The sequence below is a fragment of the Oryx dammah genome, unplaced genomic scaffold, assembly GCF_014754425.2.
Source record: "Oryx dammah isolate SB20612 unplaced genomic scaffold, SCBI_Odam_1.1 HiC_scaffold_18, whole genome shotgun sequence".
Taxonomy (NCBI): Eukaryota; Metazoa; Chordata; class Mammalia; order Artiodactyla; family Bovidae; genus Oryx; species Oryx dammah.
In genome coordinates this window covers 77,617,533-77,632,692 of record NW_024070202.1, presented here as the reverse complement: position 1 = coordinate 77,632,692, position 15,160 = coordinate 77,617,533, and the positions used below count along the sequence as shown (strand labels likewise).

Below are 15,160 nucleotides of genomic sequence, written 5' to 3'. Positions count from 1 at the left end.
CCATCGAACCATCTCATCGCTCATATTAAAAAGGATACAAATAAACTTATTTATAGAAGAGAAACAGACTCACAAATTTCTAAAACAAAATTACAGTTACCAAAGGGAAAATGTTGGGGGGAAGGGATAAATTAGGAGTCTGGGATTAACATACATAACATATACACACTACTATAAGATAGATAACCAACAAGGACCTACTGTATAGCACAGGGAACTCTACTCAATATTCTGTAATAATGTACAGGGTGAAGAATCTGAAAAAGAATGCGTATCTGTATGTCTGTAACTGACACACTTTGCTCTACCCCTGAAATTAACATAGCAGTATGGATCAACTATGCTCCAAGAAAAATAAAAGAGTACAAAAAAAAGTAAATCTTCTTGTTATAGGGTTAGGTCTTAGATCTTCTAGAATATGTTAAGATATAGAATAAAGTCCTCCTTGGGTTCTGTTCAGACTGTAATGGTCTTGGCAGAAGTGGGGAAAATGGGCAAGGCAGGTGTTAAAAGGTGGCCTGGGGTTCCTGCCTCCCCCAACAGTGCCATCTTATATTACAAAGGAAGTTGAGACTTGGAGGAAGAGGAGAATGGAAAGAATCTGTCCAGGATACTCCTGCTGAATGTGCTTTGTAAATGATAATACAGTTCATCCTTGGTGGTAGACTGCTGGTGCCTAGGGTGGTAGGATTTCCAGGTGGGGTTCTTTCTTATGCATGTGTAGCTCTGCAAATTGTTTCTGTTTTGTTTTGCTTTTCCCAGATCCTGTGGGAAAGCAGTAAAGTTCATAAGTAATGTTTTATAGACTTTATAGGAAAGCTTTTCTGGAAGTTCTTATTAGAAAGGGAAGGAAAGCAATAGTATTTCTACAAGAACAAAGGATTCACCCTTTGGTGTCCACCTGAAACCATCACAACATTATTAATCAGCTATATTTCAATATAAAATAAAGAGTTAAAGAAAAAAAAGGACAAAGGACTCAGGGCAATTTACTGATTTCTCCTGAATGTGGTTTGGGGTCTAGAGACAGCAATAGAAAGCAATGGTTATTACAAAATATTGAATATAGTTCTCTATGCTATACAGTAGGTCTTTATTTATCTGTTTCATATATAGGAGTGTGTATATGTTAATCCCAAACTGCTAATTTATCCCTCACCCTCTTTCCCCTTTAGTAACCATAAGTTTGTTTCCTGTGTCTGTGAGTCTCTTTCTGAGGTTTTTTTTTTCTGTTTTGTAAATAAGTTCACATATCATTTTTTAGATTCCACATATAAATGATATTTTATGGTATTTATTTTTCTCTGTTTGACTTATTTCACTTAATATGATAATTATTAACTCTGGGTCCATTCATGTTGCTGCAAATGGCATTATTTCAATTCTTTTTATGGCTGAGTATTATTCCGTTGTATATGTCCACATCTTCTTAATCCATTCCTCCGTCGATAAACATTTAGGTTCCTTCCATGTTTTGGCTATTACGTATAAATTATGTATGTATATGTGTGATATATATAATTGAATCACTTTGCTGGGCACCTTAAACTGACACAACATTGTAAGTTAACTGTTAAATCTTGAAAAAAATTTTGTAATTAAAAAAAAGGGAGAAGCAGTAGAATTGCCAGATCAGAGTTCATTTGCTTACATTTGGAATTTTAATGGATGTTGCTAAACTGCTGTCTGTGGAGATACCTACCTATAGTTCCCCAGTGATGTTAAGGAATTCGCTGGTGGTCTGGTGGTTAGGACTCCGCACTTTCACTGCTGGGGCCCTGGGTTCAATCTCTGGTTGGGGAACTAAGATCCTACAAGCTGCAAAGCATGGCAAAAAAAAAAAAGATATGTGACTAAAAATCTGTGGCAAACGTTCTGAATTCTTTGTCAGTCTGATAGAGGATCTGGGTAAAGTCATTTCACAACTGAGGTTGAGCACTGTTTCAAGACTCACCAGATTTTCCTATTTTGGGAATCAGTGAGCATTATAGAACTAGAAGAGATGTTAGAGATGAAGTCCAGCCATTTAGCCTACAAATGGGGAACCTGTTTGACCGGGGTCACTTGAGCAGTCCTTGACTGAAGCCAGATCAAACCCTATATCTCCTGTTTATTGTAGCAGCTCTCTGGCTGAGTGTCAGACAGCCCTGGAAAGATCTCTGGAGCATTCTGGGTTTGGCTCCAGAGCCAGGAAGCTGAAAGTTACAGCTCAGAACCACAACACGATGACTGAGGCCAAGTGCTTTAACCTACCCTGAACTTCAGGTCCCTCATATGTAAAGTGGAGTTAATATTATTAGCCTTTTCGTCAGTTTTCAAAGATTAGGTTCATATAGATAAAGTAGCTGACCCAGTCTCACAACTGTTATCCACCTCCTCCTGTTTTGTTATCAGACTTCCCCACCCACATGTAAGCCCCAAGGGACACTCACACTAACATTCTCAACAGGATAAGTAACTTGCCATAGAGTGGTGGAGAGGAATCTGTGAGGGGCAGGCTCCTCCGAGAGCCCCTGTAGTCTAGACCATTGCCCAGCACACATCCTTGACTTAGTTCTGGCTTTTTCTGGCTTTGCCATCAGTGTCTTGGTTATTCTTTGGAGGTATTTTATGAACAAGAAGACATCACACCCATTCTGACTCCCAAGGACCTGAGAAGAAAGCTCACCCTCTTTATCACTCACTCTCTGCTTCCTCAGGAGCATCCTTTTTGTGGGCATCCCGGACAACCCCTCACCCCAGGTGGAAGGGCTGGAGAGGCTTCCTTAGTCCCTTCTCCATCACTTCTGTCCCCCAACCCTCACTCACCATCCTAGTTAAAATCAAGTGAAAATTCTAACTGCTTGGAAAATGAATGAAAAAGTTCACTCTTTGGGACCCATCCGTTCCACTCTCAATTCTAGTGATTCTCCAAGAGTGGTTTTCTGATCATCTGAGCACAGTCTCCTAGATACCTGTTGAAAATGCACACTCTTAACCTCTCTCCCCAGAGTAGAAGCTCTGGGGGTACAACGCAGAAAAGCACATTTCCAACAGGCAGCCCCAGGAGTCCATTAAAGTTTGGAACCTCCAAACTTTGGAACCCCATTATTTTGTACAGGTTCCTTATTTCTTTCCCTTCTCTCTCTTGTTTCCCCTCATCTTCTCTTTTTCTTTCCTTATTCCCTGTGACTCTTGCTCGCCTGTCTCCTCCCTTCTTCCTCCTCCTTAATGCCAAGTCTTCAAAGTAGCCCACTGAACTATTTTTTTTTAATTTTTATTGGAGTATAGTTCATTTACAATATTGTATTAGTTTCAGGTGTATAGCAAAGTGAATCAATTAATATATGTATACATATATCCACTCCTTTTTAGATTATTTTCTTATATGAGTCACTACAGAATATTGAGTATAGAGTTTCCTGTGCTATACAGTAGGTCCTTAGTAGTTATCTGTCTCATACATAGTAGTGTATATGCATTAGTCCTGATTTTTTAACATATTTAAGTCCCTGGGAAACTCAGCGAGGAGGGAAAAAAGAAGGTATATATTTCTTACTGCCTAGTTTGTCCCCATAAAAGAAGGGTAGACAGGAAGCTACCCTCTCCAAGCCCCAACTTTGGGAAATGCATCATTCTTTTAAGTACACAGAGGCATCCCTTCCAGTATAGGAGAAAACCTTAGAGGTTGGCAGTATCCTTTAGAGAAACAGTACTGGTGTGATGTCCCAGGGGGGCCAGCGAGGACCTGCCTCAGAACAGACACCTGGGTCCCCTCACTGGAGGGCAAGGTGATGAAGGCATTTGAGGGAGATGGAGCCAATTGGACAGGAAGTGGGGGAGAAGGGGAGGTGATCACGGAGAGTGTCTGCACAGTTGGGGGCGAGTGCCACTAAGGTCCTGATCCTCTGCTTTTGTTTTCACAGCTTCTACAGAAAGAGACCAAGATGAACACGGAGGTGAGTTCTCTAAGAGGACCGATTTAAGGATGCTTTTCTTGCAGCACGCCTCATTTCTCCTTCACAGGGCGTCTTTCCCTCCAGAGCTTTTGGAAACATCAGCACAAACTTGAAAACATGTCCCCTGCATCCTGCCACGCACATGGCTCTGGGTGATATGGGAAGAATTAGGCCCTTCTGAGCTCTTATCTGTGTCTGTCCAGCTTTAGTTAGATTAGAATTTATCTACCTCAGTTAATCCTGAAACAACACTTATGGGCTGGGGTGGAGTGAGCTACATGGCTGCTGCTGGGCCCTAGGGTTATTCTGGGGACAATTAACTCTGCTTAGAAGGACTTTCCTCTGCATCACCTCCTTGTATTCTCACTCCCACTGAACCTGTTCTTCAATCCAGTGAGATGCCTTGTTTCTTGGTACCTTTGTTTTTTCCTGACCAATCAGCCCTTTCTGCTTTCACTCCCTTCAGGTCCAGCTAGACCCCGGGGTCCTCTCCTCCACTACTGCTGTGCTCATCCCCCAGCTCCTTTCCCCTTGTCCTCCTGATCCTGCATGGCAAGCCCAGAGGCCATGCCCAGAGGATGGTGGTCTTGGGTGAGTGGCACAGTTTCATGCTATTTGCAGCTGACAAACTTCTCAAAACCCTCATCTGGGTACTCAGCATGCCCACCAGGCCCCGTCCTTGGCCCCCAGACAGCTCTCTTTCCCTCTGCCCTGAATAACCAGGTCCGGTCTTCCTCACTCCTCCCAGCTCCTTCCTCACCCTTAGCTTCTGATCACCTTTTACTTTGTGGAGAAAAATTGGAACCATCAGACATCATCTCTCTCAATTTCTGCCTCCCCATTTGTCTTGTTTTTCTTCCTAGAGGAAAGGAATGTTTATCAGTGAGAGAGCTCCAGACTGCGAGTACAGAAAATCCCAATTTAATGTGGTTTTTGTCCTGGAAGTCCAGATGGAGGGCAGGCTCCAGGGTGGGTTGATCCAGTGGCTCAGCCATCTCATCAGAGATCCAGGATCTTTTCATCTCTTTGCTCTCATCCAGGTGTTGGTTCATCTGGGAGACAGTGGCCCTCATGGTTATAGGAATGGCTGCCAGCAGTGGTTGGGGCTACATGCCTCCTCATTCACTCTGAGTGGGAGAAAGAGATGGATTCCTGCAGCTCTCTCAGAAGAGTGGGAGCCTCCTTTCTTGAAGTTCCACCAAGTGCCTTTTTAGGCCTCATTGGCCAAATCTGGGTCACATCCCCATTCCTGGACCAATTACTGTGTTGGAGGAGCCAGAGTTTTCTCAGCTAGAGCATCTTCTCCTTTACGCCAGAGCTAGATCTGGGAAGAAGGAAGGGGAATGGACTTCAGGAAAAGTCCCACTGCATCCCATCCCAGACATTTCTTGTGAATGTGGGTCAAGTGAAAAACATGCCAAGTTGAGAATTATGTTTTATGGGCAGACTTACTGAGAACTTAAGCCTGGGCTACAGCCCCTCTTATAGCTCTGAGGGACTGCTCTAAAGAGGTAAGGGACTTGCCAAGGATATATAGAAGTTTTTGCAAACAAACACAAAAAAGAAAAAAACAGGTAGTTGGAAGGTGATCAAAAGATTGTTTTTAATTAAAGGAAAACAACTATCTCAAATTAATGAATTTATCACTTGTGTGTGTATGAGAAGATGCAAGAGTCTAGGCTTATTGAAATCATTCTTTTGATATGCACCTTAGCACCCTAGACCAGTATCCTATTCCTGCCCATCTTGAGTCCCCTGAGGGTGCACCATTGCGGGTAGCTGCAGAGGTTGCTGGCTTGGTAGCCTCAACATCCTTTGTTTACTGGCATGATAAGCAACACTGTCCACACTCAGAACCGAAGACTCTGCTGCCTCTTCAGATTCTGTACCACCTCTCTGAATTCCTCTTTGACCAGCTGCATTGTTCAACTTGTTTCTACCAGTTCCTTCCCATCAGCATTTCCAACTGCTTTGGTTTTTACTTTTTCAGAACGAAACAACACCTGAGGTCTTCTCAAGCTACTGTAATCCTATTTTCTCATCCCCTTCAGAGGGAAGGTTGTTGACATGCTCAACCTGCTGTAGTCTTTTCCTAGCATTATACTGAAATTCATCTTTTAAAAGTAGCTTTTTAATATAATTCTAAAAGAAACATGTACCTCTATGCTCAGAGCAGCACTTTTCACGATAGTCACAACACGGAAACACCCTAAATGTCCATTGGCAGATGAATGGAGAGAGCAGATGTGGCGCGTGCATACGATGGAACACTACTCAGCCGCAAGAAGGAAATGATGCCTTTTGCAGCAACACAGACGCAACTAGAGATGATCATACTGAAGTGAAGTAAATCAGAGAGAGACACATACTACATCACTTGTGTGTGGAATCTAAAATATGGCACAAATGACCCTATCTACAAAACAGAAAGAGGCTCACTGACATAGAGAATGTACTTCAGTTGCCAAGGGGGAAGTGGGGAGGGAGAGGTAGACTGGGGCACCTTGGAGTGGGTGTGTGCACACTCTTACATTTATGGATAAGCAACGAGGTCCTAATGTATAGCACTGGGAACTATAGCCAATCTCCTGTGATAAACCATAATAGAAAAGAATATAAAAAAAGAATATATATATGTGTAAAACAAAAGAACAAGTTTTTTTAAAAAATTCATTTTCGTAGTAGTGTCCATACACGGACCTAGAACAAAACTCAAAAGCTACAAAATGTTACATAGTCAAAAGTGAGTATCCTCACTACCTCATCACCCCAGCCTCCCCTACCCCAGGGTTGACCTCTGTTAACCATTTTCTGGTGCCTCTGCCCTCTTATCCGAAGGCCCCATGACTCGCTCTAATTCTCATGGTCTTGGAAATTGTGCACAAAGAGTAGAAACTTTGCACTCATATTAAGCTCGTGGAGCCTGGCTCAGTAATAGTTCTGTCAATCGTCAACCACCCCTTCTCTTCTATAATTTCGACTTTCCTTCTTTGGTGGCTTTTCTCTCTTAACCTTTTAAAAATATTCCCAGACTGTGGGACCCCTCTCTAACTTGCCTGCCTTCTCTTCTGCCTTAAATACCCTGTGACTACCTTCTGTGACCCCCTTCTCACTTCCGTTTTCTGTCTAATCCCTGGGCAGCCTGACATGGTCCTCACTGCTCCGGTAAAACATCTCAGAGCTCCCTCTGTCTCTGGAAGCGATACCTCCCTTGTGTGAATTCCCGTGGCCCTTTAATGATCACTTCTTTTGTGACCTTCCATTCTCTGACTTGGGTAGAGCTGTCCGTGTGCCTCCTTCATGCTAGCATCCCCACAGCATCTGACCTGGTGCCTCAAACACCATGTGTTCTCATTGTGTGGCAGTTGGCTCAATGATGGGATGATTCAGAGACTGTCTAGTCATCGTGTACAGCAATCCAGAGCTTGCATGGATTAGTGAAAATGCAGAGGAAGAGAAACCTGCAGTGACTTGAGGCTGGCTGAAGCGGGGAGGGAGGAGCAGGCTCTCAGCTGCAGTCAGCCCTTTGGTTTCAGAGGATTTGTCTGAGGCAGCAAAGACTCCCAGGATTTCCAGCACATCACGCTGGGTGCCTGATAGAATTTGCGGAGCCCCTGGCCTTTGCCCGGAAGTTCAGAGCACAGTCTGTCAAGGGAGGCTGGTGGTTGGAGTCTAGCACAGGACATGAGGATCCAGGTCAGGGTGGGACGGCCAGGTGGAAATGCCCAGTTGGCATTCCTTCCTGGGTCTAGAGCTTGGAGGAGAGGACAGCTCACTGTGCACGATGTTGGAGCCTTCAGCACAACGGTGGTCTTGGAAACCTTAAGGAGAGGCACCCCTCCCCTACTCGGGAATACGGGGAGGAGAGAAGACCAGGGGGACAGGACTGAGCATGGGTGCAGGATGAAGAGGGAAAGCGGTGAAGGGTGGAAAGGGAATCTCGCTGTGAGGTGAGGGAAGACAGGGAAGGAGTGAATTTTAAGAAGGTCCCCTCAAGTATCAAACAGGAGTGAGGTCCAGGAGAATGCCGCCTAGGGAAAGCCCTTGAAGTTAGCGAAGATCTGAGATGACCTGTAATGAGGCAGAGAGGTTTGATAGTGAAACCCAGATTACAGCTGAACTGGAAGGGGGAGTGGGGAGAGCAGACGCAGCCTGGAGTTGTGGGGTGTCGGCTGATTTGGGGGCAGTGGGCACCGCCAGGGGCAGAGTGTCCTGGAGGGCAGACAGCAGAGGACACCCAGCTCTGTAGTGAGGGCCCAGGAAGGGAGCAGGGTGTAAGCCAAACTCTGTACAAACTGTAGAGTTCTCATCTACTCAGAGCATTCCTCGGATTTTTATATCTATCTTAAGTGTTTGTATTTTGGATAACATACATTCACATGATTCAAAATTTTAAAGAATTTCACACATTCACACAAAAACTTGATCCTGAGAAGTCCTCTTCTCTCCCAGCTACTCTGATCTCATGCTCCAAGGCAACTACCTTTACTGGTTTCTTGTCCGTCCTTCAGAGAGATTCAAAACATATACAAGTATTTTTTTTCCTTCAGCCATTGCCCCGCCCTCCTTTTTTTTTTTTTTTAACATAAACTAGAGCCTATATCTTACACTGGTCTGTATTTTGCTTTTCTCACCCAACAATGTATCTTGGAGATCAGTCCCTTCCAGTACATAAAAAACTTCCTTGTTCTTTTTTTATAGCTATGTAGCATTCCATTTTCAAAGTATACCATAATTATCTAATCAGCCTGCTATTGATAATGTATACTTTATATTCAGTCTTTTGCTGTTACAAGCAAGGCTGCAATAAACCTGAGTCATTTCACTTATGTATGTGCTTTAAAAATGAATTCCCCCCATGCCCAACAAAGAGTATTTGCATGTTAAATGTTTCCAAGCTGTTCTCCACAAAGGTTGCCTGTTCTCCTCACCCTCTAGCAACATATGAATATGCCTGTTTTCCCATGCCAGCCAATGTGTGGTCAAACTTACTGATTCATAAATGATTGAAAAACATTAGGTTGTCCTTCCCGACTTTGCAATCATCATACCTCCTCTTGGAGTGGGAACCTAGCACTTGCCCTCATACCTTCCACCTTGAAGTTCTATGGTGATTTTACATTTTTTTCTACCCTCCTTATCTCAAAACAAATTTTTTTTTTTTCTGAGTTGGCAGAGCATGTGTTCTTAATCTCGGAATCCCATCATCTATTCTCGAGCTCCAAACACTTAGCTTCTCTGCATCCAAGACAGAGAGCAGGCTCATTTTGTGACGATAAGTTGGTCCCCAATTAGTTTTTGAGTCACTTTGCTGTTCTGTCTGTCCCTTTTCTGCATCTTGAAACTATTCCTGTTCCTTTGTTCCTTAAAATGGCACCTCCACAGGGCTGAATATATAGTGCATTTTATCAAAAGTTCAAGACAGCAGGGCACAGCAAGTGAACTGAAATGGAATTTCAGACATTCTAGAAACTTGTTGCCCACCCCTCCACTAGACATATCTCACCATCTCCTTTCTCTGCATACTTCAGCCTCCTCATAATCTACATGCACGTTCCCCTTTCCTCCCATTTCCTCTGCTTTCTGCAAGTTCCCACCCTGAAAGTTTTAGCTACTAAATTGCAGAGGATTTTAGCCATCTCTGTTTTTTTTTAGCAACGTCCCACTCTTTGCGACCCCATGGACTGACTATACAGTCCATGGAATTCTCCACACCAGAATACTGGAGTGGGTAGCCTTTCCCTTCTCCAGAGGATCTTCCCAACCCTTTATATTTAAAGTGGATTCTTGTAGGCAACATAGAGTTGAGTCTTGATTTTTGGTCCACTCCAACAATCTTTATCTTTTAATTGATGCATTTAGACTGTTAACATTCAAAGGGATTACCGATACAGGTGGATTAATATTTGTTATTGTTTTCTATTCATTGACTTTGTTCTTTGGGCCTATTTTTGTCTTCCAGTCTTCTGCCTTTTGTGATTCAAACTGAGTATTTTATATGGTTCCATATTCTCTTTTTTCTTAGCATATTGGTTATACTTCATTTTTTAAACTTTTTTAGTGGTTGTGCCAGAGCATGCAATATACATATACAACTAATTCAAATCCACTTTCAAATAATAACTGTACCACTTCACAGGTAGTGTGAGTACTGTAAAATAACAATAATCCCATTCCTCCTTCTTGTCCTATGGATCGGTGCTGTCATTCATTTCACTTATGTATATGCATTTACATAAATGTAAATATATACATAAGCATTTACATAAATGTAAATATATACCTAAGCATAAATAAGTCAGGACTTTTTTTCTGTTATTATTTTATTTATATCAATTAAGAATAAGAAAAATAAAGTTTGTATTTTACCTTCACTTAATCCGTCTTCCTTTCTTTAGGTAGATCTGAGTTTCTCACCTATAATATTTTTCTTCTCTCTAAAGAAATTCTTTTAATATTTCTTGCAAGGTAGGTCTGCTACAAATTCCCTCAAATTTTTGTTTGTCTAAGAAAGTCTTTATTTCTCCTTCACTTTGCAAGGATAACTTCACAGGGTACAGAATTCTAGGTTGGTAAGTTTTTCCTCTTGACACATGAAATATTTCACTCCACTCTCCTTCCTTGTATGGTTGTTGAGGAGAAGTTGGATATAATTTTTATCTTTGTTCTGTAGGTAAGGTTTTTTCCCTCTGGCTTCTTTCAGGATTTTTTCCTTTATCTTTGCGTTTCTGTAATTTGAAAATGATATGCCTAAACATCATTTCTTGGGACAGGGCATTTATCTTGTTTGGCATTCTCTGAACTTCCTAGATCTGTGGTTTGGTGTCTTGATGTTAGTTTAGGGAAATTCTTATTCATTATTATTTCAAATATATCTTGTGTTCTTTTCTCTCTTCCTCCTCTTTCTGGTGTTCTCGTTACATGAGTGTTACACCATTTGTAGTGACCCACAGTCCTTGGGTATTCTCTTCCTTTTTTCAGTCTCTCTTCTCTTTGCTTTTCAAGTTTTCGGGGGTTACTATTGAGATATCCTCAGTTTTAGGGATTCTTTCCAGTGCCGTATCTAGTGTACTAATAAGCCCATAAGAGGAATTCTTCATTTCTGTTACACTGTGTTTGATCTCTAGCATTTCTTTTTTATTCTGTCTCAGGATTTCTCTCAATTTCTTACATTGCCCATCTGTTCTTAGATGTTTTCTACTTTATCCATTAGATCCTAATCATAGTAATCATAGTTGTTTTAAATTCCCAGTCTCGGTAATTTCAACACTCCTGTTATGTCTGGTTTTGATGCTTCTCTCTTTCTTCAGATTGTGTTTTCTGTCTTGCTATGGCTTGTCGTTTTTTCTTGATCTCCAGACATGATGTATCGTATGAAAGGAACTGCTTTAAATGGGCCTCACGTGGTGGGGGGTGTAGGGGAGGGGACACATTCTACAGTCCTGTGATCGTCTCAGTCTTCTGGTGAGCCTGTGGCTCTGCACTGTGAACCACAGAAGTATTTTTCAGCTTATTTTCCTTCCTCTCTTAGGTGGGGGAGTATGGCTAGTGTGGGCTGGAGTTGGGTGTTTCCCTTCTCCCAAATGGAATTCTAGAGTAGCCTGGAGTTTTGTACAGTTGACCCTTGAACAGTACCAGGGGTAGAGATGCTGACTGTCTGTATAGTTGAAAATCTGCCTATAACTCATAGTCCACCCTCCATACACACAGTTCCTCCATATCCACAATTCTGCATCCACAGATTCAATCAGCCACGATTATCTAGTACAGTGATAATTTAGAATTGAAAAAAATCCACATATAAGCACTGTTCAAACCCATGTTGTTCAAGGGCCAACTGTTTTTTTCCTACCCTGCAGTCAGTCAGGGTCTAATAATACCCCAGCAGGTTAGGGTCTGGTCAACTAGTTTCCTGTAAGGGCAGTCTCCTTAGGAAATACAAAGCACTGGTGTATTTCAAGAGTGATGCTTTTACCCAGTCTTGTTGGAAACATGAGAGGAAGTGTCTCCAGTATTTACTGTGAGAACCTGGTCAAGCTCCTGGAGGTAAACGTCACAAAACTGAGAGGGGCTTCCTGTGACTGGGTCCCTCTGGAGTTTCTAGGTCTCAGAGTTGTCCACGCTGAGCCCCCAGTCACTCATCTGTTACAGGTCAGGCTTTCCTGTTGGTTCCTGCTGCGGTTCCCACTCTGGAGTCTCTGCTCTGCCGAGTTATCCTCTGCATTAGGCCCTCTGTTTCTCCAGTCGTGGGGGCAGCAGTTTGCCTCATGTTCTCACCTCTCTTAAGGATGCTACAGGAGTTGGTTTTAGTTAGCTTTTCAGTCTGGTTAGCTGTTTATTTGTCAGGGTAGAGCGGCAGCTTTCAAGCTCCTTATGTGTGAAGTGGGAAACCATATCTCTTTGATTTGCAGTTTCCTTTCAGAACGTGCCTTGATGCCTCATGTAACATGAACAGACACAGGTGAAATGGTCTAGCAAAGTCATTTTTCTCGAAAATGAAGTTCTTTCCCAACGAGGAACTCAGTTGTTAATATGTCAGCATTTTCACCCATATCTTGTCTCTTGGTATCAGTTTTGCAAGGGAATGTTGTCTAAATGAAATTTGAAAGCACTTTCAGTCAGACACTGTGCAAGCCAGGTTTACAAGTGTGTGTGTATCATTAATTATTAAAATGGAAAAAGTGACTTGGCTCCTTATAGATAAGGAAGCTGTTTCTTAACCTCATGCCTCTTTTAAAGCTAACAGAAACCTATGATCCTCGTTATTTTCTGTAATGTAGTAATTTAGTACTTAATCTTAGGAATACCATAAATATTCAGCCTCATAAGGAGATTGCTTGTTTCCTTTTCCAAGTGAAAGAAGAAACAAATATTTGATCAGCCTCATAAGGAAATTGCTTGTTTCCTTTTCTGAGTGAAAGAAGAAGCAAGTATTTGCTCAGACTTGTATTTTGGCTATTCAGTACAGATTTCTCTAAAGACTGTCTTTCTGCTTTTTTGTGTATGATACTGTCAAAAATAAAAATTAAAAGCTAGACTTGTAACCCGGAAGGCACTAACTGGGCTAAATGGCCTGTTGTCAGTTGGGCATTGTGGCCACAAGCTTAGAACTACATTTCCCAAAGTTCCATTTCATGTGTGAACTTGGCCAGTGAGAGGCGCTCCTGGGAGATTTGGAGGCTGAAGAAAGAAACTTGTTCAGAGGGCACAGTTGCTCTTCCAAGCTTCAGGCTGCAGATGCTTTCCTGGTCTTGGCTTCCAGGCAAACTCTTGAGAATCACTTGCTTGATTGCAGCAGGAGATGGTCAGTGACGGCTTCTCTGGCTTTAGCTCCCCAGTGGTTGCAATGGTGATGTAAACCTCTGATTGCCCATGTTAAAACTCTGTGCTTCGAACACATTACTGAATCCTGACTGGTACCTTGAGCAGTTTATAAGTTATGTAACAACAGCAGGACAAAGTCAGGAAGAGAGGAAGTGGAAGTATGCTGTTGTAAGGTTCTCATGTTGGAAATGGTGTGATGTTCTCTCAGTCATGACCTAGCGACTGAACAGCTCTCATGAACACAGATGCAGACATTTAAAATAAGATTTTAGCAAATAGAATCAACAGTATATGTAAAGGACAATACATTATGACCAAGTGAGGTTTATCCTAGGAATGAAAGGTGTCATTGTATCCACGGACTTTAAAAAGAAAAAATCACATGATCATCTCAATAGACACAGAAAAGGCACTTGACAAAATTAGACCGTTTATGATTTTAAAATGGATAAATGGAAATATCCACATCCTGATAAAGGATATCTACAAAAAAATCTACAGCCATGGTGAAAGAACAAATTTTATCCCCAAAGATTAAAAGGTAAGCAAGATTGTCCTCTCTTACTGCTCCTATTCAAAATTGTACCCACCCAGGGCAGTCAGGCAAGAAAAATGAGTAAAGCACATATAGATTGGAAGTAAAATCATTTCTAGTCACATCTCACTCTATGGTCTATGTGGAGAATGTAATAGAATTACAAAAAAACTGCTAGAAGTAATAAGTGAGTTCAGCAAGATTGCAAGATGCCAAGTCAATATACAGAAATCAGTTGTACATCTGTATACGCACAATGAGCAATTGGAAATGGAAGGTAAAGCATCATTTCATTTATAAATAAAATTTATAACAGCACTAAAAATCATAAAAATTTAAGTATAAATTTAACAAAATATGTGCAGAATCTATCCACTGAAAATGACAGAATGAAAGAAATCAAGGACCTAAATAAATGTATATATATATGCCATATTCATGGATTAGAAGATTCATTTTACTGAAGATGTTGGGGTTTTTTTCCTCAAACTTATCCATAAATTCAATATAATCCCACTCAAAACTCTGGCAGGAATTTTTATTTTACTTCATTTTATTTATCTAGTAATTGGTTTTAAAATTTATATGTAAAGGCAGGAGAACTATCATTTTGAAAAAGAAAATGAATTCACAGTAATGGACTTCTATACTTACCATAAAACTATAGTAATCAAGACAGCTTCCACCAAGGTACAAAGGCATTTCAAAAGAACAAGGTTGGTCTTTCTCAATAAATGATATTAGGACAATTGGATAGTGTATGCAAATAAAACAAAACAGAAAAGCTTGATGGCTTCCAGAGAAGATGACCTGTGAGCTGGGTTTAAGGACCCAGTATATTTAAAGACAGGCCTGGCGTACCCCTGCCTAGTTGTAGATAGTTGATACAGCCTGTGGAATAATCAGACACCTCACCAGTGGAGATTTATAGGTGGCAAATAAACACATGGAACAGTGCTCAACATATTAGTCATTGCTGCTGCGGCTGCTGAGTCGCTTCAGTCGTGTCCGACTCTGTGCGACCCCAGAGATGGCAGCCCACCAGGCTCCCCGTCCCTTTCGCCAGGCAAGAACACTGGAGTGGGTTGCCATTTCCTTCTCCAATGCAGGAAAGTGAAAAGTGAAAGTGAAGACGCTCAGGTGCATCCAACTCTTAGCGACCCCATGGAGTGCAGCCTACCAGGCTCCTCCGTCCATGGGATTTTCCAGGCAAGAGGACTGGAGTGGGGTGCCATTGCCTTCTCCACATTAGTCATTACGGAACTGCAAATAGAAACCTCAATGAGAAGCTACAACACACCTATTACAATGGCTAACATGGAGAGAGGAGGAGACCTGGTGATACCAGGTGCTGGCGAGAATG

The 15,160-nt window shown here is 41.9% G+C and overlaps 1 protein-coding gene across 1 annotated transcript in view; it reads left to right on the top strand.

Moving 5' to 3' along the window:
- BLVRA (biliverdin reductase A) overlaps window positions 1–15,160 on the top strand; it is a 52,119-nt gene that overhangs the window by 11,060 nt on the left and 25,899 nt on the right. The window contains exon 2 of the mRNA XM_040259865.1: window positions 3,906–3,938. Coding sequence (XP_040115799.1) covers window positions 3,927–3,938 — 12 coding nt within the window. The 5' untranslated portion in view covers window positions 3,906–3,926. The remainder of the gene's footprint in view (window positions 1–3,905; window positions 3,939–15,160) is intronic.